Here is a 27805-nt window from a genome sequence, read left to right as displayed (position 1 = left end):
TCTGCCATTCACTACTCAATGAGCTGTTAAAGATACTCCTCACAGAATATCAAAACAGGTCTTGGAAGAAAACTGCAAGAAAGTAGAAACCTTAACTTCATCTATTAATCTGGGCACAGCATTCCTTTGTGTTACTTGTATTTTACTTGGCTTTTCTCTTCACTGACTTCAGCTGTGATCTATGGGACCTTCCATGGATTTTCAACTTACGCGAAAACTGGTCTGACAGCATTATTCATATTTCCATAGGTTGCTCGTCCTAGTAGTTCCCTGAAACAATTCTCGGCCAGCAGAGCAGGATTTTCCTCTTTCTCTCCTCCTGTAGGAGAGGACGGAGGGCCTATTCTGCTGAAAGAAGACAAAAATACATTGATTTTACTACTGATTAATATTCATCTTCCTTACTGTACAGATCCTTGGTTCTACAATGTTCACGAGTCACAATTCTTGCCTAGATCTGGAGTGTATCTCCAATATGCATCAAACCAGAACTCTGAATAAAATATTTTATTTTCATACAGAAGACCTATAGATCTTCATCTGCTCACTCAGTACTGACCACTGTATTAGTAAATACATATGTGACGAAAACAATGGCTGTCAATACTGATTTGACTTGTTAACCACTGTATTTTGACAAACTATTACCCATTACTAACAATGAACGAAGGCCATGAAACCATGCAAAAAGTTAGGCAGAATCTTAGTCATTTTGTTCAGACTAATGATCTCATTCACCTGCCCACTACTGAATCCACACTGCGGGGGTGAGTGTTAAATAAAGCTCCAATACTTCTGCAGAAACAGATGGCTGGGGAGTTTCAAACAAATTCTGATTGAACTAATTAGAACACTATCACCCACATACTTACCTCCAACTAGCTAGTGTACACGTTAGTCACCATCTATCTGACTGTCCCCCAACATTACTGTGGAGAGGACTGTACCGAGTGTCCGTGCCCACCTTTCACATTTGGAAATATATTTTCAAGATGTAGATATTGATGTTAATTCGCCCATACTATATTTATAAAGGTGGCCCTTGTTGAAGGAGGATTCTTCTTGCCCTAAAAGCATTACTCTGAAAAAGAAACACTGCAACTGCGTTCGTCAGAAAATAATGAAAAAATACAGATTGTGAAACTTTGCATCAGATAAATACACCGTGATAAACTGCACAAATTTTGCTGAGGAGTTTCTCCTTTTACAAGAATATTACAGTTCTTTCAATCGTAGAAATGTACTACTGATAGTAAAGAACAATAAAAAATGATGACACGATGGGAGGGTGAGGAAAAAAGCAATGGGTTGGGGAAGAATTTATTGCTACCACAGCTACTATTTCATCAGGTGCTAAAATGCACCAAGGAATGACTTAAACTAAAACAGAAATTCTTTTAAATTAAGAAGGAATTAAAATCAGCATTTAAATATCAACTTAATTTCATATGGAAATTTTAACTTCTGACTTAATAAATCACGCAGTGCAATGCAAGGCTTTAACATTTTAGTCTAATGACAGCAGCAATGACCAAATTTTTGTAAAGTTTAAATACTGTCATCTGCAATTATTTCTTTTCTCTTGGTGACTGGGAATTAGGCTGACTATTTGACACGGTACAAAAAGAGGGTAAAAGTACTGAATTAAAGACCGAATCCAGACACCAGAAAAGCGGAACTACAGACTGTTTTGTACAAACTGAAACCCACTGATGCCTGAATTCTACCACTGAATTTTGAAGGGAAGAGCCTGTCCTCACCTTGGAATAACTAAAATCAGCACCTGCACCATAACCAGCGAAAGGTCGAGCCTTTCCAGAAGAGCTTCCCATTTCCCACTTCTCAATTTTCATGCAGCTTTGACAATGTTTTTTAGTTCATTTTTTGGGTTGTGGGGTTTTTTTTGTTGTTTTGTTTTTTTTCTTTTGCTCAAAGTCACCTCCTTTTCAGTCCACAGAGACCTGAATTACTACAGCAAATTAAAGGCGTTTGAAATGTATTTCTGAATTTAAGTGCGTCACGACATCATCTCATTAAGCTGTTATTAATATTTCATTTAAACTGACCAGTTGAGAGGTGGGAGACTGAGGAAGAAACAAAGAAAACAGTTCCCCCTAAACAGCAATATTACTTAGTGAGAAGTACTGTACCTATGGGTGGCAAGTATTTTTTTTGCACAAAACACATTACAGAAACCTAAGTGAGGATTCTTTCACCTACAGTAACATTATGCACCTATACATTAGGAGATCTATTTTAGACTGCAAAAATCAGTACACTAAAACCTTAAACATACTTACGTTCCACAAGCTTGTGCATTAAATACGTTTAAACCTGTTCATTAAGGGCATCAGCTTTAGTTCACGCTCACTCTTCAGCATCATAAAACCGTAGCTTTAGAGCATTATAAAAAGTCAAATTCTGAAATGCCACAAGTCAACTGAACACGTTAACACCATAGCTGTAATATCTTCTGATAGCAAAAGATCCAAGACTGCTGCAATCTAAAAGTTGTAATACAAAAATCCTGTTGCCTCTGGAAACATCAGTGTTTCAGAAGTTACCATAACATTGCTAGCTTGTCGGATTTTAATAATAAAAAAGCCCCAGGCACCCTGTTAGATAAGTAAGGAGAAATACTTTTACAAATGGACAATGATTAGAATTTTAAAAGGCATGACAATTTGTATGTAATCCACCATGAGTGCTACTAAACCGCAGCTTTATCCAACTGCTGTGCCCCTCAATCTCCCTATTTTTTTTTCCCCTGTACTACCTAGACTCGGATCCAGACAGACGAGCATCCTTCTCAGCACAGAGAAGGTACAACTGACACTGCGAGACTGTCATTGCCATTGCTGTTTTGACACAGATTCCCTGGAACGCGGCAGCATTACAAAAGCGGGTGGGTGGGAGAAAAAGAAAGCAGGGTGCAGAACACACACAGAGCGCTAGGCTATCTGTTAAGAATTCCAGTTAAAATGCAGCAAAAATAAGTTATCTTTTTACTGTTTGTATATGCAATCCCACAGCAGGTGATTTCTCAGCATTGCTTAGAGACTTTTTTTAGAATAGGTTAAAGGAAGAAACTGCAATCCAGCTCTTCCTAGTCTACAACGTTAGTCTTCGACTACTTCAGAATGTTAATAATTATCTCCAGTTAGCTGTAGGATTCACATTTTTGTTTTGAACTTTAACAGCACCTAAATATTTTTCACTGATAAATGTTCCTTAGCATTAACAGATGAAAGGCAATGAATATAAAACTACTCTTTAAACTTCTTAGTTTCAAAGGAAAAAGCTTTCAGCCTCTCAAGTTTCTACATTCAAATGAGCAATTTACACTCATCTTGTTTCACTGAATTGTTTTTTAGCAAAGATCAGAAAAAGCTCTGACAAATGCAACTGCGACACTTAAAAATGTGCAACTCTTAAACATGCTACTATTCCTCCATGTCCAGACTTTGTCTACTACCACAAGTCCAGAAGAGTGAAACATGAAATGTGTTTTGCAATGAAATGGACAAGAATTACTCCCTTTAACTGGTCTACCGGCTTTCTTGGGGGCAATCTCTATCAGAAAAGGTGGCAACAAGGAACTGTAAGGAGGAATGTTTTGAAGTACAGCAGTTTAGTAAATAGCAAATGGCTTAAACTGGCTCAGAGCAACTCAACATCTCATGCATGGGACTTCTCTAACACCAGAAAACAAGGACTGGCTATCAAATATGAAGGGACATGTGAAGTAAGACTTCATAACTACTTTTGAATGGATTAGCTACAGGAATGTTTGACTCTGATTGACTCACCCTGAGAAAGAAATACATTCTAATCTACCTCTAAAACAGAATTTATGTGAACATTACAGATGTATTAGAAGGATCTGAAGTCAAGTCAACAAGTGCTAGTGTCCTTCTGCCTTATATAAGGCTGGCACTTTTAGCTTTGCAGTTATCATGAAGAGCATGTTACAAACCAAGTGAAATACCGTTGCAATTTTCAATTTCATATGACCCTTCCCAATTTTAGAGATGCAGATAAACTGACATACACGATTGTCTCTTCTGAATTTTCTTCTAGAAAACTTGATGGAGGAAGGGAGAGTCTTTCAGGCAATGCCTTATACTGTACTGAAGTATGCATGGCAATTATTTTGTGATACAGAATCGTAGTAAAGCACAACTAAAAAAAAAATAAATCTGTTTTTTAGAATGCGTTACACTTGCAAATTTGTCTGATAGCCACGTAACTAGAATATGCACTCAGAGATATATATATAGAAATAATGACACCCACAAATACAAATATCTTCTAAAAATGTTGCTTAAATGTTAAATTCTTAACTCCAAAAAGTGTCTCATCTGACATGTATTCAGAAGAATCTTGAATTAAGCTATTAAGGTTCCACAAGTAAAAAAAACCGATCCTTTAGGTAAGTTTTACCTATGTGTACTTCAGCTTTAACCAAAAATGGTTATTTTCTACAGACTGAAGTTAAGGGTATTTTCTGGAATTTCTGCTCTTTCTCAAATAATGATTCCATCTGCCAGAACAATATGCTTCTTCCTCCTACTCTTCAAGATGCCTCTGTTTATGCTCCACAAATATGAAGTCACATATAAAACAAGATGAGAAATTCTCTGTAACATCATTTAAGGCCAACCGATCAACAATTTATAAATATTGTTTTCAGCTTTTCTGTCACATGTGCATCATACAAGGCCCATACTTGCCACTTGAAAAATCATTAGTCTTTTTTTCTGTTGAACTTGCTTTATAGAAAAAGTTTTAAGCAGCCAGTTCAGATATTTAACTAACAGTTGCTTTTTGACAGATTTGTTTTCCTACCACCACTATTGCATTGCTCAACAAATGATAAAAATTAGTCCTGCAGTACTTATAAACTGATCTGCTTTAAGTGGTTGATCCAGATCCTATTTCAGTCAGTTTTTCCAACAGTAGTTAGTTTAATTTTGCGACCTAAAGGAAAGTATATGCTTGGGGGCACTGTAAAGAGTAACAAAGGAAAGGGTCCATCTGCACCTACAAGCCCTGTAAGAGCGAGCAAATGCTAAATAGGCTCTCCTTGTTCAAAGAGCAGTTTCAGAAACCTTTATCTCTTATGCAGATCACTCTTCAGATGTAAAATCCACGTGGGTATTTCTGTACATACAGTGTGGGCCCTCAGGTATATGCAGTAAATAGACAAAGCATGGACAGACAGACAACTACGATTTTAGTCGTTTAGTCTAAAAATTTGCTCTAGAGAAGAGACAGGTATCAACAGTTACAAATAAGAGAAGAAAAATAAGGCTGAGGAATGGAAAAAAAAAACCAACACCAAAACCCAACAAACCAAAAAAAGAGAAACCTGACAGATTTAGCAAGCTGAGAAAGCATGAAAAGCATGTTGTTCTAGGAAGGCTGCTGAGGCTACTTACCGAGCAATTTTTGAAACAGCTAGGGTTGGACATGAGACAAACATCTAAGCTTGTCTGCACAGCTGAAAGTGGTTTTATGGAAATTTCACAGCGCTAGCAATAAACACTTTTTACACCTACTTAGTGTTTAGCCACAGATACAGACATGGACAAAAAAAGCGACTTTGCAATTGTAAGGTGACTGGCATATCCTCAACACCAATTATCACACAGAGGTTTTGTGAAGGCATACCTGGCAGGTAATATGCCTAGAAGACATTTGAAAGCTAAAAAAGAGAAAGGTGTCTACATATAAAGAAATTTTAGATCCTCACTTTTAAGTACCATTGCAGATGGGACAGACAGTTGTTATTAATATATAACTAGCAAAATCATTTGAGTCACCTACGGACCTGTGCCTTCTAATCTCTCTATCCAACATCACAAAACAAAGAGTTTACAATTTTTAAAAAGTCTAAACATGGATATACAATTTCTGGAGCAATTTTTAGACTGAAAAAATCTAGAACAAGTGAAATGCAGGCAGCTGAAAAGACTTATTGAAAAGAAATATTAAGAGCAGTTAAGCAGAGCTGTGCTATCAGTTTTGAGAAGACTCAGCTAGTAAGTGTCAGTTGTTATTTCCAATAAAAAGAAAAGAAAAAGATATCTATAATAAAAACTACGCCAAATAATAGATTAAAAAACATGCCAGTGTCCAGGAATAAAAATACCTGTCAATATCTTCTATTTTGTGCATGTTGAACAGCAATGATGGTACGATCTTGTCCATGTGCTGAGGTTCCCATATAGTTGCTCGAAGTTCATCATTAACTGTTTTTCGAACCACTCCCTGAATCCCCCTGATTCCAGCAATTCGGATCCTAAGGAAGAAAAAAAGGAATTACTGAAAAGGAGAGACACAGCACCTCCCAGTATGGCTGTTTACTTATTAGGCAGTAGTAATTATCACAGAATCACAGAAAGTGTTGGGTTGGAAGGGACCATTAAAGGTCATCTAGTCCAACCCCCCTGCAGTAAGCAGGGACATCTTCAACTAGATCAGGTTGCTCAGAGCCTCATCAAGCCTGGCCTTGAATGTCTCCAGGGATGGGGCCTCCACCACCTCTCTAGGCAACCTGTTCCGGTGTCTCACCACCCTCATTGTAAAGAACTTCTTAGGTTCCCACAAGCAGTAATTTGGAAATTTGGCCAATTCATTAAGGTTGCACATTTTGCCTTCAAACACCTTTATAGCTCATAATGAAGCTGACAAAAGAAACAACTGAGCAGAAGATGATCTGTAAGGATAATGCTGACACTGATCAATGAATACTCAAACCATGCATACCAGCTCCGAAAGAAAATCACATGGGTAAAAACCCATCCACTCTCCACAATTTACTACCCGTCAGTTGAAACTGTGCACAATCTCAACCTATTCCAGCGCTGAAGAAAAAATGTTGTGAAGTTATTACAGGAAAGCTGAAGCATTATCTACCACAGTCATGTGATCATGTCCTTAAAAATTGTAATTAAGGCTGTGGATTAATCATAACAAATGAAAATATTATTTTCTGAAGCTGTAACCGCAAGTTAGCTGTTATTATAAATTCTAGCAACAGAATTTTACTTACTAAAAACAAGTAGAAAAAAGGACGATATAGCCATCAAGTGAACTAAGCACAAGCTTCACTACAATTTGAAATTATTTCTATTAAAATCCATCCCTTAATTTTTAAATCTTAACTTCGGTAAGGACAACACATCTGTAGCCTTTGTTCCATCAAATTTGCTGCATTAAAACATTTGTTAGATGAACTACAGAGTTAACTGAACTCTGTAATTAATATTGTTTAGATTTCAATTTGGAAATACATAAAACCGTAGCCCCCTATTTTTCAGATATTTCTGAACAAGGCCACGTGCATTCAATCTGGATCCAATACCAGGAATCTAGTCCTTCTGGACCTTTGAAGCCAGTTTTAATAAGGTTACATATAAAACAGGGAAGAAGAGGGATGCACAAAGAGCTGAAAAGCACTTGCTATTGCTGTACTACAACTGCAGTGCATTATCTAATATTAAGTTTTCAATATTAAGGATCTAAGATTGACATTTAAGATACAGAGCTTCCAAAATTCCACCACTGAAACATTTTTTCACAGGCAACTGCTGTCACCTACAAATAACTTGTACATTAATTTAATGTATAAAATTAAGCAATAGTTTTTTGTCAGAATATTTGCTTTTTAATTATTAATTTCTAAGGTAATCAGGTTTTGCTGATACTGGGGCTTTAGATACATTAAACACTAGCACCAACCTCCCCTGCTGAAAGGGGAATCTCACTTACCAGGTGAGATTCAATTTCAGACTCAGGCCTGCATTACCTGACTACGTGCACAGATGATGTTCAAGCTCCCATTCAAGCCAGTCGGTTCAGTGGAACCTCAGGCTATACAGGAAAACAGTGACTCCAGATGCCTGTTTTAGGATGAGCTGAATTACTCCCCAGCCCCATCAACGGTATCAACTGCTTGTGATATCTGCATTTAGAATTGTAATCTGAAGTCATAGCTCGTCTGTTTTGCTGAATTACCTCAGTACCTACAGCAAAGCTGGTACGCCAACGCCAAGAATGCTGTTAATAAAGATCTCTTCTGAAAGGGATACAGTCAAACCGTCTAGGATGATGTGCAAAAAATCATATTGCTACACATTTCATTAAGCTGAGTAAAAACAGCTTCACATATGGAAAAAAGGCCACACTTTTCTGTATTGGAGTGCCACTAGCACTAATTTCACGCTCTTAGTCTTGTACAGGAGATCGAAAAAATGAGAGTTGAAGTACTGAGGAAGGTGCAGCATCAGATTTCACCACAGACAGGAAAGGTTTCATTCCTCTATAAAGAAGGCTCAGACAGGTATTAAAGCACAGATTACATTTAAATCAAGGTCATGTACAGTCCTAGGTCACTAAGATGAAATTCCTCCTTGTATAAGGGTACATCAACATTGCAAACTGGAACACAGATAAAGGTGCAGGCTGACAATCCGAAGAGCAAAAGATTAGCACAGTTCTCTTATTCCTACAGCAATCACAGCTTCGGGGTATGTTACTTTGGGGTATCCTTATGAGTGGTAGGTCATATTTGATAAATGAATCAGGGATTTACTAGTCTCTTAATTCATTCCATGTCCTAGTGCATTACTAATATTGCCTCTCATTTGCAAGGGACAATGAAGGTGAAAGCAGTACTAAAATCCTGAGCTGAGCTTCATATCCTAACCTCTCATGAAATGTTTTATGCTAAGTAAGCAGTTCAACATTCTCGTTTAGTTTCACTAGGCCTAAAAAGGCAAAAATCTCAGAAAGCTCATTAAAACATTCAGGAATACTAATTGCGATCATCAGCTTCAGGTAAATATACTGTCCCTGATGTAAGCCTAAGTTAAGAGGTAGCTGCGTGATCCACTGGCTTCACTAGTGACACCTGCTTAAGAGGTTTCCACCCTTTTGCCCTTTGGTCCCTGAGTCCAATTTCCCATCCCCTAAGTTCTTCCCCAAACAATTCATGGGGTCATCCCGTAAAAGCATTCACTGGAAAAATCTCCCGAAAGGGAAAGGGTGGTGGGGGCAGGGGGAAAAGTACAGGAAAATCAAGCAGATTTAATCCTAACCCTTTTAGATGCAAAGTTTACAGCAGAACCCTACGCACAGCAACAGGGCTACAAATAAGATGGCAACAAATTACCAAAAATAAGGAGGAATGAACCAGAAGACTAAAGGAGGATGGAATTTTTCATTTTCTTTTTTTTTTCCCCCTTAGTGATGCACACAGTATTCATTCTTTTTGAAACTACAGTTCACATTTTTTTGAAACTGCAAGCTTTAAGAAAAACCCTTATGCATTGCAGCTAACACAACAGTACACCCAAAGGGTTGAATAAAAGTTCAGCACATGGATTTCTCCTAGTTGGCTGAACAATTTAGTGCATGGAAATAGAAAAGACGAGTACAACAGAGATGCAAATCGTATAATCTGAAAAGCCTTAAATTTTCTAAAATGCTCAGGAGTTAAAGGCCGATTAACAATTCATATAAAGAACACATCGCTAGGGGGAGCTGAAGTAAAAAACATTGTGGTGTTTACATAATAATGTAAAAATTTGTAATACTAATTCAGGAAGGCATTTCAGTTTCACACACAGTATCATACTGCAGACATCTAAGAAAATCCAATTTTAATGAGTAATTTTCAAATAGAAGACTCAAAATATGCTTTTGCTATTAATGTAAGTAGCTCCATTAATTTCTCAAATAAGTTACGCAACTCGCACACATTTACAGTAATAAATACGGCCTTTCTGGAGAGAATCCATGCAATTTGGCAGGCATTATTCGGGTAAAATTTCACTTTGATATTCTAGGAGTTCTAGACACCTAAGATTTGCAATATTAGATGCTATTTAAAAAGTCAGACTTTCATTTTCTTCCTATTGAATGAACTATGCCACTAAAAACATAATAAAAGCTGTATTACAGGCTGTATTAATGTGTTAAGACAGTTTTCTGTAATACATACAGAATGGCACTTACTCGGTTTGTATTTCTGGATCGTGGTCACATGAATGACACATGGCACTGAATCGAGACACAAAGAAGTCATAGCGTCTGTGATATGAAGGTGTGTCTTCCTCAATGTTGGCAAATTTGACAAACTGGAAAATGAAATACATTAAAAAAGCTTTTGATACCATATCCCAAACGACAATAATGAATACTAAGCTTCATTTAAGAAGTAACATAAAACATTACATTAGGAAAGAATACACATTTGACAATAGTTAAATATTTAACTTCAGAGAAGAAAAAGTTAAATTGGAGAGTCTTCTTTTTAAAGTCTTTCCACTAGAACCCCATTTAGATCATTATGAAACGGTGCCACTGCATGAAATACAACACACTATGCAATATGGAAACATCCAATACTTGAGTAGTGAGTGTCATCAATTCACAGAATCTTTTAAGTTGGAAAAGACCCTTATGATCATTGAGTCCAACCACTAATCTGAGACTACCAAGTCCACCACTAAACCACATTCTCAAGCACCACATCTACCCGTTTTTTAAATACCTCCAGGGATGGCAACTGCACCACTTCCCTGGGCAGCCTGTTCCAGTGCTTGATAACCCTTTCAGTGAAGAAATTTTTCCTGATATCCAATCTAAACCTCCCCTATGCAATTTGAGGCCGTTTCCTCTTGTCCTATCGCTTGTTCCTTGGGAGAAGAGACTGACTCACACCTGGCTACAACCTCCTTTTAGGTAGTTGTAGAGAGCAGTTCAAGCAATCAAATGGCAGACTATCACGTTAACTAGCAACATTCTGACTTATCAAAATTTAAGGGAAATAAACTTGGAGGCATTCTTTCAATTCTGTCTACCTTTACAAAAGGGAAAAAGGAGAAGTCAGGGAATTATAATCCAGTCAACTTTAATTCCATTCACAGAAAGACACTCTGAAAAAAAATATCCAATTTGCAGCCATCTATACAGTAAAGAAGGGGTAAGTAACAGTCAACATGGATTTGTCAAGAACAAATCACATCAACCCAGCCTAAATTATTCCTGTGACAAGGAAATACATTTTGTGAATCCAGATGAAGCAGCATCTGTCATATCTTAACTTCAGTGATGCTGCTGACAAAAAAATACATGAAATTCTCAAAGGGAAGCTAGAAAAACACTGTCAAAAGAACACTCCCCATAAGAAAGATGAAAAAGGGTTTGGAAAAAATACAGAAACACTTGTAAATCATCAAACTACAACAACTTATTGAGTGAACTTCTCAAGGCGCCTGTCTGGAATACAGGAGTTTTTGAGTTTCACTAGAGACTCAGATGACAGAGCGGGCTCATCACATTTGCAAAGAACACTAAGCTGGCCAGAGCTGTAGGCACATTTGATGCCTGATTCTTGACAAACTGGAAACAGGACCCGAAAAATCAAGGAAGCAATTTAGGAACGACAAATGCAAAATACCATTTTAAGACAGCTGTACAAATACAAGCCAGACACAGCTGAATGCAGAAAAGAAACTTAGGGTTATGATAAACTGCAGATTCAACAAAAGTCAATGTAGTTATACTGGCATGAAAAAGAAACAATATATTGTGATACATCCCTAGTACCCGTGACACCTATGAAGAAATTTTTGCCATCTAATTGGCACTAATAAGCCCTTAGATGAAGCACTGCATCTAGGTGAAGCATCACAGCTGAAGATGGTGATTAACTGGTGCAGTCCTTCAATTATTCAGGGGATGAACAAAGCTTTAGATAAACACCTGTTAAAAAAGACTGAAAGCCATTAAATTATCTAGTCTAGAGCTGCCTAGAAGATATTAGTCTTACAAAGTATAGAAGACAGCTATAAAAAGAAAAGAAATAAATGGTTTTCTTTGTCCAATGGTAATAGGAAAAGCAATAATGGACTTACACCGAAGCGAAGGCTACCTAAGTTAGATGTTAAAAACCCTCTCCTTTTTAAAGTGAGCACACTGCCTAAAGAACTTTTGGATGCTCCGTTCTGACAGCTTTAAGAAGAGACTACAGAAGGAAGAAAAAAGGGAAAAGCAAAGTTGTCGGGAAAAGCTTAACATAGTGCTGGTTTTGCCCTGAAGCAGAGAGATGTCCCATTAAAATCGCTCTGCTTTTTCCCACCCCAGTATTCTTCTCACCAATTGCTAAGCAGCGGCTGAGGCACTTCTTGTACTCTTTCCGAGATGTAGAGCCTGCTTTTATCAGCGCGTTACCCCCATACATCTAGACAAGCCCAAAGCACTTTAGCATAATCTACAGCATACTGATTTCTGGACGTTTTGAGGTAGCTTTCAAGCTGAAAGTGAAAGTTGTGTATTTCAGAAAAAAACCACCACTTTTTCCACTGTTTTTAAAGTCTTTTTTCTGTTTTATCTAGAAAACTTATCATTTTCAACTGCACTACCAGCTCATCCACTGAAAGTTACAGGAGCAAGCTGAAAAATCACAGTTTATAAAACTATATTCTCAGCAATGACTGAAAACGGAGCAAAATTGTATAATACTAGTCCATTTTAGATGTCCTTCTGTAGAGAATATCCTGTACAGTCAGGTGATAAGAAAGTGACATACAGTCAAAAAACAATTGTGTATAGTCTACTGCCAGAGTTTGAAAGGCAATCCACAAAAAGCAACCATACGTTTTTTTTCCAATACAGTGAGTTATAAAAATGATCATTTCCTTCCCAAGAGACCCTGGAAAATGCTTTAAATGTCTTACCTCTCACTGGTTTGTTTCATGGACTCCTTAATTACAAAACATAAATAGATTTTCTAAAGTTTTTGGAAGACAGGAACCTAATTAGTCCTTACAATGTAATAAAGCATAAAGTCCAAGGGTAAAAAAAAAAAAAAAAAAAAAGTGAATATGATCTTAGTATTTTCCAGAAGTTCAAATGTTCAAGTCTACAACTGATTCACACAGTTAACTTCCATAAAAACATGTAAAAGAATAGAAACAAAAAGTTTAAAGAACACAAAACATTATGGGAGTGGTCATGAGAATATTAACTCATCTAGCATTTAATATTAACATATTATCTAAAATATACAATTATTTGATTGACAAGATCTTCCAAGATGAAAACTTAATATAACTCTAATAACTGTTTTGCCAGAAGAAAGATTTATTGTACCAAGAAATTGCTTTGTAACAATGAATGACAAATTCAGGCCAAGCAAGTGTCAGGGACTCACTCCCATCGCTCTGGACATTTCACAGTATAGCAGTAAACAATAAAATATCCAGAAAGGACACAATTTTTTTATTTCCTCATGTGTACAACAAAAGAATTTCACCCACTGAAGATAAAGCATTTCTGAAGCATATTCCAGGATTAGCGTTCAGCCGACTGAACATTTAGGGCACAGGACAACTAACTGTGGTAACACTGGTTTGAGTTTGCACTGTCATTCAGTAAAGTATACAATTCCATTTCGTTACAGAAATTTTAAGTTTTTACAGTACACAGTCTAGCCTTTTGTATACTATGTATTACAGCACAGTCTGTACATAGTCTGTACTTTCCCCTTGCTTAACTGCACTGCTCTTAAACTGTTATTGTTGTTAAGTAAAGAATATTTTATTACTAAGCATCTAAGATATTTTTAAGCATACGTCAAATATAAAAACTATTCAACCTAAAAAAGGACAAAAGTCTTATGAAAGTCCAAGCACTTGCCTGGAATACACTTACAAAGCTTTTATAGATGTAAACATGTACTTTGGTCATAGTAAATGCTTGCAATCACCCACTGGTAATTTATGGAAGTTTTGCCAGTACACGCATCTTCTGTATTTGTACAATACAGATGGTACAAATAGGAACTTACATTGGTAATATCTTATTTCCATTAATTTTGAAAACAATACAATTCAATCAGCATAAGAACATATAAATCTGTCATGAAATAAAGAAGGAACATATTATCTATTCAGAAGATGTTTGTTCCAGACTGTTTCAAGAAAGTCGGCTCATTTTACCAGCAAGAGAGAGATTGCGCAAGTAAATCACGCAAGTTCTCAACTTCCTAAGGACATACTTTCTCGGATATATTTATGCTGTTTTATCACTCTTATGTAGCCAATATAGTAGAAGAAAAACCGTAACTTTTTAAGCACATCCAGGGTGCATTAAGAAGGTCAGGTTTTTGCAGCAATTCAAGACGAGACAATCAGCACGCATCCCATAAAAGTCTGAGTTATGTTATTTAAAGAGTCTCCCCATAAAAACTGTAGGCTGGATCTGAGCAATATTTTTTTATATATTTGAGCTCCCCAGTCTCTGTGCTACAGCCTGCAATTTTCTCATGTTTCAGATGGGAGGAAGAGGGTGCTGATGCTGATAGTTACCATGTTTTATAGGCAAAGCTATTATATTTCATTATTAGGAAACTATCACGTAGGAAGACATAATATCCTACACACATAAGACTTTTGTAAAATACACAGTACAGTGTTAATGAGAAGTGTGTGAATGTATGCATGTACTTCACCAAACAAACGCAAAAAGGACAAACACTTCAACTTTTCTAAATAGAAAAGTTTCAAACACTGCATTCATACATGAACTTCACAAACACAGTATTAAAATGATGACAAACAATAACAACAAGATAAGGGTCTCAGCAACAGAAACTGATGATTTAGTTTAGTTATTAATAGTTAAGGTCACCTGACACTTCTCATTTTGAGTTTCATTGGGATGGGATGGATAGCTTCATATTCTGTTTTACATCATGCCACTTTGATGAAAATTATCCTGAACGCCACACCTGCAGTTGTGTGACAAAGTCCGTAATGGCATGTTGGCTTACAGGCCCCCATTAGTGTGGCTGTAAAACCGCAAGACCAGAGAGCGAGAGCATGAGGTGGGGGAAGCAATACTTAACTACGAATGACCCTAAAAGGTCCACCTAAAGCGACTTATCCAGCATCACTCAAATTCTAGTACATGCAGACATAGAATTTAGAAGATAATTTAATAACCTACAGGATGGGAAAGAGTGCTTTGTGTAATTCTGGCTCTCTGTACCTTTAACTCCTATAAAAAAAGATAGAGCAGGGATCCTAGAGATGAAATATTTCATGGGGTATTAAATCACTGCTAGCACATAATTCCACATTGGTACATGGAAAGAAAGAAGCATCTTATAATAAAGGTAAGTTTCCATCACACACTTCCAGATTAGCATGCTGCAGAAAGACAGACAAGCAAAATGAGTACTCTACCGGGAATATTAATTCTGGCATTCTTTAATTTCACAGTCTTGACATTTTATACTATTTTTACATATATGTACACTTCAATTCTGCCAAAACCAACTCCTTTTACAAGCCAACACTAACAAATATAAAAATCTTGTTGTTATATCAGGCACTGACTGGTGACATTTCCACTTGGGATACTGCTTGTCTTCTTTTAAATAACAAATGCTGACAACTAACAATAACAGTCACCTTCTCATGCACAGGAAGCCCCACACCGTCACTGATGGTATTATTATTTCACTGCTCCTGAGAAGGAACTGCCCTTCTAAAATGAAGCGTCCTACAAACTAAAGAAAGCATTCGTGGTAAATAATTTAAAATGTGGTAATACTGGATTCTACGTATGTCTGCTATTTTTCAGACGAAAAAGCAATGTTGTACTATCAAAATACAAAGAAGAATTCACCCTGTCAGCATTCCAAATTAGCTTAAAATGTTTTGTATTCAACTGAGTTTTGTCAACATAGTTTAAGATGAAAGTTTTACTAAATTACGCACCCCATTGTTTTTGACCAGCTGCTCGCTAAAGAAATTTTCTGGACGCCCTCTAAAATAAATTGACAGAAAATTAAAAATGTTTTTAAAAATGGTCTCATGTCCCAAAAAAATGTGACCCCAAGTTCAAAGATTTTAAAAACTGTTCACCCCTAGACAGGAAGAATAAGCATAATTCATTCATTCTATCCTAGTCAAATAACCACTATGGATCTAAGCAATACATTTAATTATTTGCACATGAGATAGAGATGTTTTACATGATATCTTGTTACTGAAATTCTGTAAAATGGTTAGAGGGAGAAATTTAGCATGGCCATAAGTTTCTAAGTAAAAGTTTATTTGCAATCAGCCTTCAGATTCTGTAAGACTTAAGCCAAGGAAATCTCACTTTTTCCCACGTTTTTTCAGCTTCCTCACCAGCATATGCTACCCTAGCACATGGTTAATAAAAATATCTTCCATGACAGAAAAAGACATTTTGAACTTCATAGACACTGCCAATTTGAAATCTGGTCTACTTCAAAAAAAGATACAATTCAATATATCCACTATTGAATTTCACCTGTTTTCAAGTATCTGTCTATATAAGTAGATTTACAATTATGTTATTAGAAAAAATAATCATTGCTGCTGTAGGAAATAAGCTAACATAATTTACATACACAACACATAAAACTTCATAGGAATTAATTACATGTAACCTGAAGATCAGGTATAAAAGAACATAAATGAAACACAAACAATTGTTTTTTCCAAACCAGTAATCTTCATGTTTGCTTTTGAGATGTAAATCAACTTAAAAAATGAAATTTAACTTCAGAAGAGAATTTAAGAAGTCAAACAGCTGCATTAAACTTTTGGGGTTTTGTACGATATAGAGCACTAAGTAGAATAAATTCTGCATCCAAACCCAGATATTTGGAAGTCAGGGAAGAAACCCCAGAAGACAGCTGGAGCCTACAGATCTTTCCAAGACTTTAAACTACTCTGAGTCATTCAGTACACAGATTTGTTTCGTTTGAAACCCTGACTTCTGAGCAATCACAGGAGTCCCCACAGCTGAAGCAAAATTTGTTTGTAAGGCTGAAAAAACCCTACAACTCAAGTAAGACAGTTGAATCATACTTGAAAGACATCACTGCCTTTGTATCCCAGTGAAGCTTTGAAAGTCAGCTTGGGGATGGAAAATAATCAAGATCTGCTTATAGCCACAATCATAGTTCTTATCTTTTTAAATGTAAGCAGACTACAAATTTGTACTGGCCTGAAATTGAGTTTAAGCTAAAAATATTGTGGAAACTTTTCCAAAGGCTGCCTGACTTTTCATTAGTTTAAAGACATTTACGTCATATATAATTCATTCTTCTCTTCCAGACAATGCCGGTTCCCACTCCAAAGTGGCACATCCGAATAACTAAAGCACATGAAACATTAGTCAGCCACTCCACCTCCTCTACTCTTTTTTGGGGGAGGGGGTTGGTTGTTTGTTTCTTTGCTCATTTATTTCCTTCAGGAGGAGAGGAAAACCTAAAAAAGGCTAAATGTGATGGTAAACTTTCTCCATGTCTGGCAAAATTTCTTTAAGAACACAGGAGGTCAGTGACCTTGGTAACAGACAAGCTGTCAGTGCCAATACACTTTGCTCCTCTTGAGTCAACAGAGGACGACTCCAGCTTTTCTCTTTATTGATTACAGAAGGTACCTAGGGAAATTAGCATAATTAGGCTAAAATTAGCCTTTCTAATACTGTTGAAGAGCCATATAGATTCACCCTCCTCACAGAATTTGACATCTTATTTAAAAAAACGTAATTTTTCTTTTTGGTTACTGAGACAGACAAACACAAATCATCTCCTGATTTAGGAAATCCATCAATCTGCTTTGCTCATAAAAGGCTTCATTAGGAACTGACAGGGATATCAAACAGATTACCATAAGGTGGAGTTCTGTTCAATGACATTTGTTTGGAAGTGACATGTGTCTTGTACATCAAAGTGGAGGCTGGCAGTAACTGTTTGCCGACAAGGATTTTAAACAATTGGGAAGTGATCGCACATCTTGCCATTTGGCAGGCCAGGAAATAAGTTCCCAAGCTATTTCCCTAAGAGATTTTGCCCTGGCATTATTATACAAACAAATCAAAAGAAGCAGGATAGTCTGGCTCAAAGATATTAAAATAAATAAATTCATTAATTTACCTCATTACCCTCAGTAAAGCTGCCCTGTTAGTTTGGAGCATAAGGGGACACTCCTCCCCACCAGCAGAGCAAGAATAAGCAATTCTGCTCCACTCTACTACACCCTCCTGACTCCCTAAGCTGCAACTCCTTTTAATTCCATCAACTGGGAATCATGTCCAAAGGAAAGCCCAACAGTTTTACAGAATCCACAATGAACTCTCACGCTGCTAACAATGGCAATATACAAGAAATGCAAACATTACTACTTTACTCATGTAAAAGCAATCATTTTAAGTGAAAACAGACCATATCACCATCCTGGAATTTATGAGATTCCTACTGTACCAGCTGGAAATATACTAGTTAGAAGGGAAGTATGACAGAACTCTAATACTGATTGCACCCATCACTCTATTTGGAAAACTAGACCTCCAAATCTTCATTTTGACACTTTTAGTTATGCCCTTCAAGCCTGGATCTGAATCCTGAAATATTTAAGCTAATAGATGGTGAGGTTGCAATACCAAAAGCTTTTGCCTCCTGGCTACTTTTCAGCTAATAGGAATCTTCCTGCGTAGCATCAGTGCTGCGGAGAAGGATGTTATTTCCTCCTTCTCACACCATTGCTCTCGTTGCTGGAGAGGAAGAAAACACTGTCTTACCTACACAATGGCTTCAGGAGATCTGTTTAGATTCAAAACATGAATTCATAGAAAAACTTTCCTGTTGTTCCAAAAGAAGTAGTTATTTCTGCAGGGGATGAGCGCAGCCATCAAAAGAATTTTAGAGATTGAAAGGAAACAGTTTTTCTGCCTCCAGCTGGTATCTGTTCTGTGTTTAGGCCCAAATGGTATAACCTGCCACATACAGACTCTTCTCAATTCATGTTAACTGGCAGATACTTTGTGACTTCTGAAACTACTTTCCCATAGCAAATAAGCAAAGATTTATTCTGATTTGATTTAGTATCCGAGTTTACTCACAGAATTAGTTCCAAGCACTTGCAGCTTTGGTTCGCCTGATTCCAGAAGCTTGGCCACCATATGGAGGAAACTTTCCACAAATGGTTTTATGCTTTGAGAATGGCAAGCCATTAGAAGCTGGTCCAATGCCTCCATGGCAATTAAAACATACCTGAGAATTAATTAGAGAGACTCACATAAACACATGCTACATTTATCATTACCTCAATTCATTCAATTTAGGTACTTATTATTGCAAAAATTAGAAAACAAGGCGTGGAAGGTATATATTTTTGCATTATCTAAAAATGGAAGTTATTGGTATTTCCTACATACATCTTTTTTTTGGGGGGGTGGGGGGCGGGGGCGCGGGGCTGGTGTGCAGGGAGTGGAACAGAGAATTTTTAGAACAGGTATCGTAATACTTGGTAACAGAGTAAATATAGTTCAGTTTTCTTTTCTAGCACATTTTCCAGCTATAAATCCCAGGTTTCTAGTCTACAGCCCCTCTGTCTATCCAAATCCCAGTATGAAAAGCAAACAACTCATTCATGCTCCTGCAGAGTCAGACAACTTGCTAAGTAAATGAAAAAGAGTAAAGAAAACAGGGAACAAAATTAACTACCCTAAAGAATGGCCATTAACCCATTCTATGAAGTTATAAAAATAGCTTTTGACATCATGAAGGCCAATAATGATGGCCTACGATGGATATTGCCACCTCCTAGTCTCAGTATTCTCCTACTCCATTTCCACATTCTTTAAAGTCTTCTCTCTCTTTTGACTCTACTTTCAAATTTTTATCTCAAACAGGACTTAGGAGTATGACAGAGTTTTATAGTTCACATTTAAATACAATTTAGCCAAAAGGGCTGAAAAGAAAGCTATCCCCACACTTCCCAATACCCTGAATGACATTCAAGGGCGTACTGGGTTTACACGGCAAGGTTTTGGTAGTGGAGAGGAGGCTGCAGGGGTGGCTTCTGTGAGAAGACACCAGAAGCTGCTCCCATGTCAGACAGAGCCAGATCCAGCTGGCTCCAAGATGGACCCACCACTGCCCAAAGCTGAGCCCATAAGAAATGCTGGTAGCAGCCCCGTGAGAGCATATTTAAAAATGAGTAAAAAACATTGCACGGCACCTGTGAGAAAGGAGGAAAAAAAAAGTGAGAAACAACTATAGAGACACTAAGGCTGATGAAGACAGAGGGGGAGGAGGTGCTTCAGGCACTGAAGCAGAGATTCCCCTGCAGCCCATAAGACCATGGTGACACAGGTTGTCCCCCTGCAGCCAATGGAGAACCTCGGGGGAGCAGATATCGATACTGCAGCCCGTGGAGAACTCTACGCTGGAGCAGGTGGATGTGCCCTGAAGGAAGCTGCAGCTCATGGAAAGGCCACACTGGATAAGGCTCCTGGCAGGAGCTGAAGCCCATGGAAAGAAGCCCACGCTGGAACCGGTTTTCTGACAGGACCTATGGGGGACACATGCCGGAGCAGTCTGTTCCTGAAGGACAGTATCCTGTGGAAAAGATCCATGCTGGAGCAATTTGTGAAGAACTCAACCCGTAGGAAGGACCGATGTTGGAGAAGTTTGTGAAAGAGTGTATCCTGTGGGAGGGACCCCACGCTGGAGCAGGGGAAGAGCGTGAGGAGGAAGGAGGGATAGAGATGAAGTGTTATGAGCTGACCGCAACCCCAATTCCCTGTCCCCCTGCATTGCTTGGGAGGGAAGAGGTAGACGATTCAGGAGTGAAGTTGAGCGTGGGAAGAAGGGCAGCGAGTGAGGAGAGGGTGTTTTTAGCTTTGTTTTTATTTATTAGTATCTCACTCTGTTCTTAACTGGCAATAAACTAAATTAATCTTCCCCAAATCAAGTCTGTTTTGTCCATGACAGTAATTGATGAGTGATCTCCCTGTTCTTATCTCAATCCATTGCCTTTTCCATCTTATTTTCTCCTCCTGTCCTGCCAAGTAGAGGGAGTGAGGTAGCGGCTGGGTGGGCACCTGGCAGCCAGCCAAGGTTAACTCACCACAAAGGGACTGGGTTGGTCTTATGTCCTAAATGCAATCAGAAGAAATAATGAAATGCATCTACCTGGCATCTATTTTTATGCTGTGACTTATTTTCTTACCCATAGCGATGTCTGACGACATCTCTGCTCAGTCTCTCTGCCAGGTAAGCGCCAATTCGATCCAGCTTTTCTGGTGCAGAAACTGCATAGAAAGTTAGCTTCTCCATATCAGCTTTAACAAGACCATCCTAAACACAGACACACAAAATACAGAATAAAAAAATTTACACAACGTATAAAGCTTTTGAAGTTTGTTTCCTTCTATCTACTCAACATTTAATGATCCGAGCCATACAGATGCGAATAAGCTACTAAAAAAACCCAAAAAACTTTTGAGCAAAATTGTCAATAGCTTGTCTGCAAAAATCAGTAATATAAAAAAAATTAAGTAAAATATTTTTAAAGAAATTAAGCAACTATCTTCCCCCATCTTTTTTTTTTTCTTTGGGGGGGGGGGGGCGGAACAAGTACTCCAAAAGAAAGTATTTAGTGAGAGATATCATCAGCTCTAAGACACACTTTTTCCCGACTGGTACAATGTAATTTTTTTCTTTGCCCATTCCCCCCAAAAAAGTATATTTCATGCATAATTCTGATGCTATATAGAAACAAGATTGTAGTTTAAATATTTTATTTCATCAGTGTCATATCTTAGACAAGGCTGACATAGGGGTACCTGAAGGCTAGTTGTTAGAACTAGAACAAAGATTAACATATTAGTTCCAACGTGAACTGCGATATGGATGCCCTCAGATGAGGTTGTAATTATAACTATCAGGTAAGAAGGATAAAGCTTTTTGTCTTCTTTTTTTCTTTTTCCCTAGAAGTGCACAAAAACATTGTCTTTTTCAAATAAATGACTTTGAAGCTTTTAACACACTCTTTATTATTAATGCATTTTATCAAGCACGTCTTCTTATATTTTAGAAAAGGCCTGTGACTCAGTGAAACATCATGGACTGGCTTGTGTCCTGCACCAAGCCAATGAATATTAAGAAAAGCAGAGACTAAGGAGTGCCAACTCCCAGCTACTGAGTGAAATTAAAGCTACAAGACTACAAATGTAGCAATTCCAGGTGTTTCTACACCTGTATCAAACAAGCAGATTAAAACAAATAAATCTGTAAAACCGTATCATTCCATGCTTTCAACATACCGTATACAGAGAAAACATTTTCTTTGAAGCTAGTAACATACACTAATATAGTAAGTAGCACATATTTTAAAGAAAAGCCCACGTACTTTATAAGATATAAGCCAAACGTTACACAAATGCTGGCTGTTCTACTTACTTCTACTATAATAAAAGATAACGAAGTCTGGTAACATATTTTAAAAAATACAGCAGAAGAAATATAAGCTCTCAATTAGTTTGAACCACTGTGTGATTATGTATTGATAAAGGCATTACTAAATGGTTAACACAGAAGTTACTTATTTTCACAGAGAGTAAGAGCTGAGCTGTAATACAGCTCAAAGAATGTTCAAGTGAAATGAAAAAAATTGGAGATGAATAACTGGAGAAATTAAAAACCAACAATAATAAAACACGTCTTTGGATCACAACACTCTACCAGAACTATAATAACTTACACAGTCAATATGTCAAGAGTTAGAAAATTAAAATTTTGCAGAAAACCAGAATATGTTCATACCTGCACACATAACAAAACAAGTCTTCATGTTTCTAATTAAATCTCTGTTTCTCTGAACAAAAGATAACAATTTCACTTTCAATATGCAGAGCCTTGCTTTGCAAAGGGAATTAGACCAGATGATCTGCTGAGTTCCCTTTCCAGCTAAATTATTCTGCTAACCTCTATTAAAGCTATAAAGCGCTAAAGCAGAATTTACAGTAAAATGTTAAAATTGAAAATAAAAAATTTTAAAAAATTCCTAAAGCATTAGTTACTAACCAAAAATTTTCAAATGGCCATCCCTTAAAATTTTAAAGTCATCACTCACTTTTGGGTCTTCAGGAAATATGTTATCTACCAGGCGCTTGTAGCGAGGTCGCAAAGCAGCACAGCAACAGCACACTCCTGCAAAGAGATTTACCCAACAGAATTTAGAATTAAGTTTTAGGAACTCCAGTATCTTCATTTGAAGTGACTAGCTGACAAGCAAGAGGAAAAAGGTATAGTGAATTCAGCCGCCTGTTACTATCAGCAATAAAGCAAAATTAAGGTAATTGAAAATAACTGAGAAATAAAATAAGCAAAACTACTATTATAATGTTATACATGAGAAAATATGCAAGCATCTTGGGTACTAGAAACATACCTGTTATCCCGCCATACTTAAAAACATGCAGAAAAATCAAGAAATTTCATAATTTAGTAATATTAAAACAACGCCACTTCATTTGCTGTTTTATCTTCATTTGAGAATGACCATTTCAAACCATAACTAAACGTGCATTATGTTCACTTTTCTACAAAAAAAGAGTCAACTATGATATCTTCTGTTCTACAGGCGTCGCTATAAAGCAATATAAACCGTTAATATACAAAACAAGGTCTCCCTTCGTTATCCTGCTATTTTACTGGGCATTGGACAAAAGACACTCACTTGGAGAAAGGAATTTTTCTTATCTCATTTCTGCTCTACTACTAATACTGTACTCATATAATCAGAACAATACATGTAACTTGCAATTTTATTCATTTAAAAAGAGTCATACTGCCTGCTCTAAAAAGATAGAAACCTACAAAGTACGGTTTGGTTTTTTTAGCATTCAGGACTACTAGATCTTTGGGATAATTCCAGTTTATATTAAAAAATAGCACCTGAAGTAAAAACTCGGCACAGAAAGAAAACTAAAAGTTTCTAGATATCTACCCAGCTGTTTTATCAGAGCAGATTTATTCCCAAGGAATTTAAATATTTTGGCAAATTGGGTTTTAAATGTTTCAGCAGTGGACGTATTATCAGACTAACTCAACGGTCAGGTCTCAGATGAACGTTAAGCAGCTCTGATGCACAAGAGTCACTAAGTAGAAAACAATACACTGAATAATAATATATCAAGTATGCATGCAGATCAGTGGCTTTCTGGTCTTTCAAATCTCAACACCTAGAGCATTCAGAATAGCTAAATATCTTATAAATATCATATCAAAGGTATCAATTTATGTACTCCAAAAAATCATAAAACACTTTGCTAACAGCAGTAAAAGCTGCAAAAGCTTTCACTGCAAATCAAAACAGGGAAAAGAATAAAGGGTATCTTGCCAGTAACTCTGATGATTACAATTTATCTGCAAAATTTTTCAGGCTATGAAGAAATACTAGACAAATACACCAGTATTTATTTAAGATACCCAAGTTACCTTAGGGTTTTTTAACCATATTTATCAGAACATCTGGGAGATTCATGACAAAGACTTTCCCACATGGCCCAAACCATGACAACTTGTTTTTATTACAAGACTCTACACGAGTAGACATCCTCCTTCTATCCCACCTGTTTTCTACTACTACTTGTCTTTTGGACGAAAAAAAAATATGTTCTGCTCATAGTCTGACAATTTAATTATTGCAATTTATTTAATCAAAAACAATTATGAAAGCTAGATCTGTGATAGTAAACCCCCACTTTAACGCAGAAGGGGAAAATCCTTGCAAAAACCCACAAATTACATCCTCAAACGGTGTTTTAAAACTGTGTTAATTACATAAATTTAACATAAAACCTGGCTACAGTTACTCCTTTGAGAAGGATAAAAAATATCAGGTAACTGTACCAACTCATTCTGTCAGCCTTACCAGACGGTTTCAGTTAATGGAAACTCAATATTGTTCAAATACGGCATTTCAAGTTTATGGCACACAGTGAATTTTGACATAAAAAAAATCAAGGCCTAACAATAAGTATATTGCATAAAATTTGACAATTTTCTCTTCTCCCCATCCTGGATTTTCAGTAGTATCTTTACATTGTTATGTATTTAATTATAGCACAGTTTAGATGAAAAAAACCAAACCAAACTAAACCAAACTTTTCAAAGTATTCTCTATCATCAAAATATAAAACTACAATTGATATGAATGTATTCAAGTATGAGAAAGCAAGAGTTAACTGATGAAAGCTCTCAGCCTCCAAAGATATTTTTGAGTAGAGAAATTTAAACACAACACGATCAGAAAAAAAATTAAGTGACAGGCTCTCCAAAGAACACAGAAAAAAAAAGAAAGCCAAAAGCAAAACCCAAAACAATTAACAGTCATGAGACAGATTTTCTGGAAAAACTATTAATCATTGTTTAGTGTTTTGATATAACAAAGAAAGATTAATAAAAATATAGGAACATAGGAATAGATTTAAAAAGAAAATGAATATAAAAAAAACCCAACCAAACCCTGCACAAAAATCAAGTCTTAACAATATACATTAAAAATAGATTGAACTTAATAAAATAAAAGAAAGGAACATCTCACTATGTAGACCAGAAAAGATGAATTTGTAAAAGATGGATAGAAGCTGAGCAACTGAAAACACATTCTCTACTTCTTGAATCCAAATTGAACCCAGAGAAAAGCTGATCTAAATAAACACATTCACTTCACACAAATAAGCTGTTTTGTAGGTCTACCGAACACAGTCACTAAGCCAGGTAAAAAGATCCTGTTCCATTTTATGCAGTTTTATCGACGAAAAATCCTATGGCAATTCCCTTTCAATGTCAGGCAAAATTTGCATTTTAATGGTCTCCCCCTAGAAGACATCTTTACGTCATATTACACAAGTAAATATAAAGGCTAAAGCATTATCTACAGAGAAGTTCACACTGTTACATGATAGTCAACATCAAAGATTTTAAAATACTTATTGTTTACTTCTCCAATGGTGGGATTTTCCAAGTTCAAACATGCATGTTCTCTCCTGCTACAGGAGTCCTGTAATCTGCATTTTCCATGTTAAGACTGTACATATTTACCAGCTGTACGGGTACTTCTTTTTACACACACTTATTCTACACAATAGCAGTAAGAAGAAACAGTCCACGTTATCAGAAAATGGTAATTTCACCTACCCAAACACATACATGGTCTTGGTTCAAAAGCAGAATTATAATCATAGGTTTTTTCTTGCTCAACAGTTGGAACTTGAACATACTGCCTCATCCTCTCCTTTTTCAGAAATTTGGTACTCTCTCCTTTTTCGGAAATTTCCCCTCTCACACTAGCATAGAAGCAGTTGCTTCACACGAGGGCTCTGCGATACTGTAAGCTTATCTGATTAGCTCCGTGACATCTACATAAAGCCACCAAACACGTGAAAAACTTCAGTATCAAATTCTGTTAACGAGGCCAGGCACAAGAAAAGAGAAAAGAAAAGATACACTGTCAATGCGTGATTCACAGCTCATCAGATGAAACTGCACAGAGCCCGTTTCCTTACTTCAGCTTCCCTGGAACACGCAGTTCATTATTTCTGTGACTAGATGCAAAATATGGGTATAGTTTCAGAAAAAAAAAGCTATGTTCAGTGAGCTGACACATATCACCACAGAGTGATAAATATTTTAGCAAAACCTACTCACTTGATCTTGTTGAAGAATAATCAGAAAAAAGTTATTTAAGTCAGACTGCTGACCAAAAAGTATCTGTGTATCTCCAAGTGTATCTCCAAGATTAGAGAAGCACTTTAAAACTTAATAGGTTAATGAAATTAACATTATCTCTAATAATACTTCAGAATTTAAGCAGCAAGGATTACAGAACTTAAATCTGTAGCATCCTTAGTCACACAGATTACGATACATCAGGCAGAGAATCAATATTGAGTTAAGCAACTCTGAAGTTACTTTCTGGTTTCCCACTACTTCTCATCATTTTATCGCTTTAATTCCTACATTACATCCACTTGGGTAACACAAATACAGGATTTTCATACAGCTATTTTAATAAACCCTGGAGTTTAGTACTGTTATATAAAGTACTGTTTTTAATAAACTCATAACTAATAATTTCTACTGCATAACAATTTTGTACCAATTCTAGACTTAAGGGACTCGTGCTAATAAACTAGCGTTTACTGCCAATAAATTCAGTGAAAACACTCAGCTGCACAGAAACTATTGCCACGTAGTTTACTTAAAGAAACCCTACAGTGCGAATTAGAAAAATACACATTACAATAAAGTTTTATTTCAAATGAGTTTATCTGAATATTCACTGCTACATCTTACTTATACAAAATTACAGAAACCCAAAACCTTCAAGCTGGCTTTAAACATAAAACACCAAGGTCTGCCCATGAAGCTTAAAATTGCCAGATTATTTTCCTCTTTATCAAAACCCAGCAAAACAGAAAACAAATGGATCGAATTATTTATCTAATGCTAGAATTTCTGCCAAAATTTTTTCATGCTTTCATGCTGCCTAATATTGTTGTCTACTGTTTGCAGAACACTAACAACCTGAACGAAGACTTCATGTTCACTCACTGAATATTTGTATTATGTCCCAAGCTTGAATATAGTTGTCCATATCTTTGCTGTCTATCTTCCAAGATTCATAAAAAAAAATAAATATCCTATTCTATAAATGTTAGCGTAATTATCATAAAAGTTCAAATCTACAGATAAATGTGTGTTTTGTTACTATCAGGAAAGAAACTGTGCAATATTAAAATTACATTTGGTTGCTCAATGTACTTAGAATATTACTATGTAAAAATTGAGTACTTCTATACATTTAATTTTACTTATTTTCCTATATCTAAGATGAGAAATATAAACAAAATGATTTTTTTTTTTCAAATATCCAGAGAAAAGTGCATAAAA

The 27805-nt window shown here is 36.5% G+C and overlaps 1 protein-coding gene across 6 annotated transcripts in view; it reads right to left on the bottom strand.

Annotated features, from left to right (window-relative positions):
- The window catches only part of EFR3A (EFR3 homolog A), an 84381-nt gene that overhangs the window by 37567 nt on the left and 19009 nt on the right, over positions 1-27805 (bottom strand). For 3 of the 6 annotated variants that reach the window (XM_063327549.1, XM_063327548.1, XM_063327550.1), the window contains 6 exons: positions 22980-23056; positions 21075-21202; positions 18961-19111; positions 10024-10145; positions 6155-6304; positions 211-348 (listed from right to left, as the gene is read on the bottom strand). In XM_063327549.1, the coding sequence (XP_063183619.1) occupies positions 211-348; positions 6155-6304; positions 10024-10145; positions 18961-19111; positions 21075-21202; positions 22980-23056 (766 nt within the window). Of the gene's footprint in view, positions 1-210; positions 349-6154; positions 6305-10023; positions 10146-18960; positions 19112-21074; positions 21203-22979; positions 23057-26050; positions 26196-27805 lie in introns of those variants that run through there. The other 3 variants (XM_063327544.1, XM_063327547.1, XM_063327545.1) reach the window with 2 other exon arrangements.

The sequence above is a fragment of the Chroicocephalus ridibundus genome, chromosome 2 (assembly GCF_963924245.1).
Source record: "Chroicocephalus ridibundus chromosome 2, bChrRid1.1, whole genome shotgun sequence".
Lineage (NCBI taxonomy): Eukaryota > Metazoa > Chordata > Aves > Charadriiformes > Laridae > Chroicocephalus > Chroicocephalus ridibundus.
This window is presented reverse-complemented; position numbering and strand designations above follow the sequence as displayed.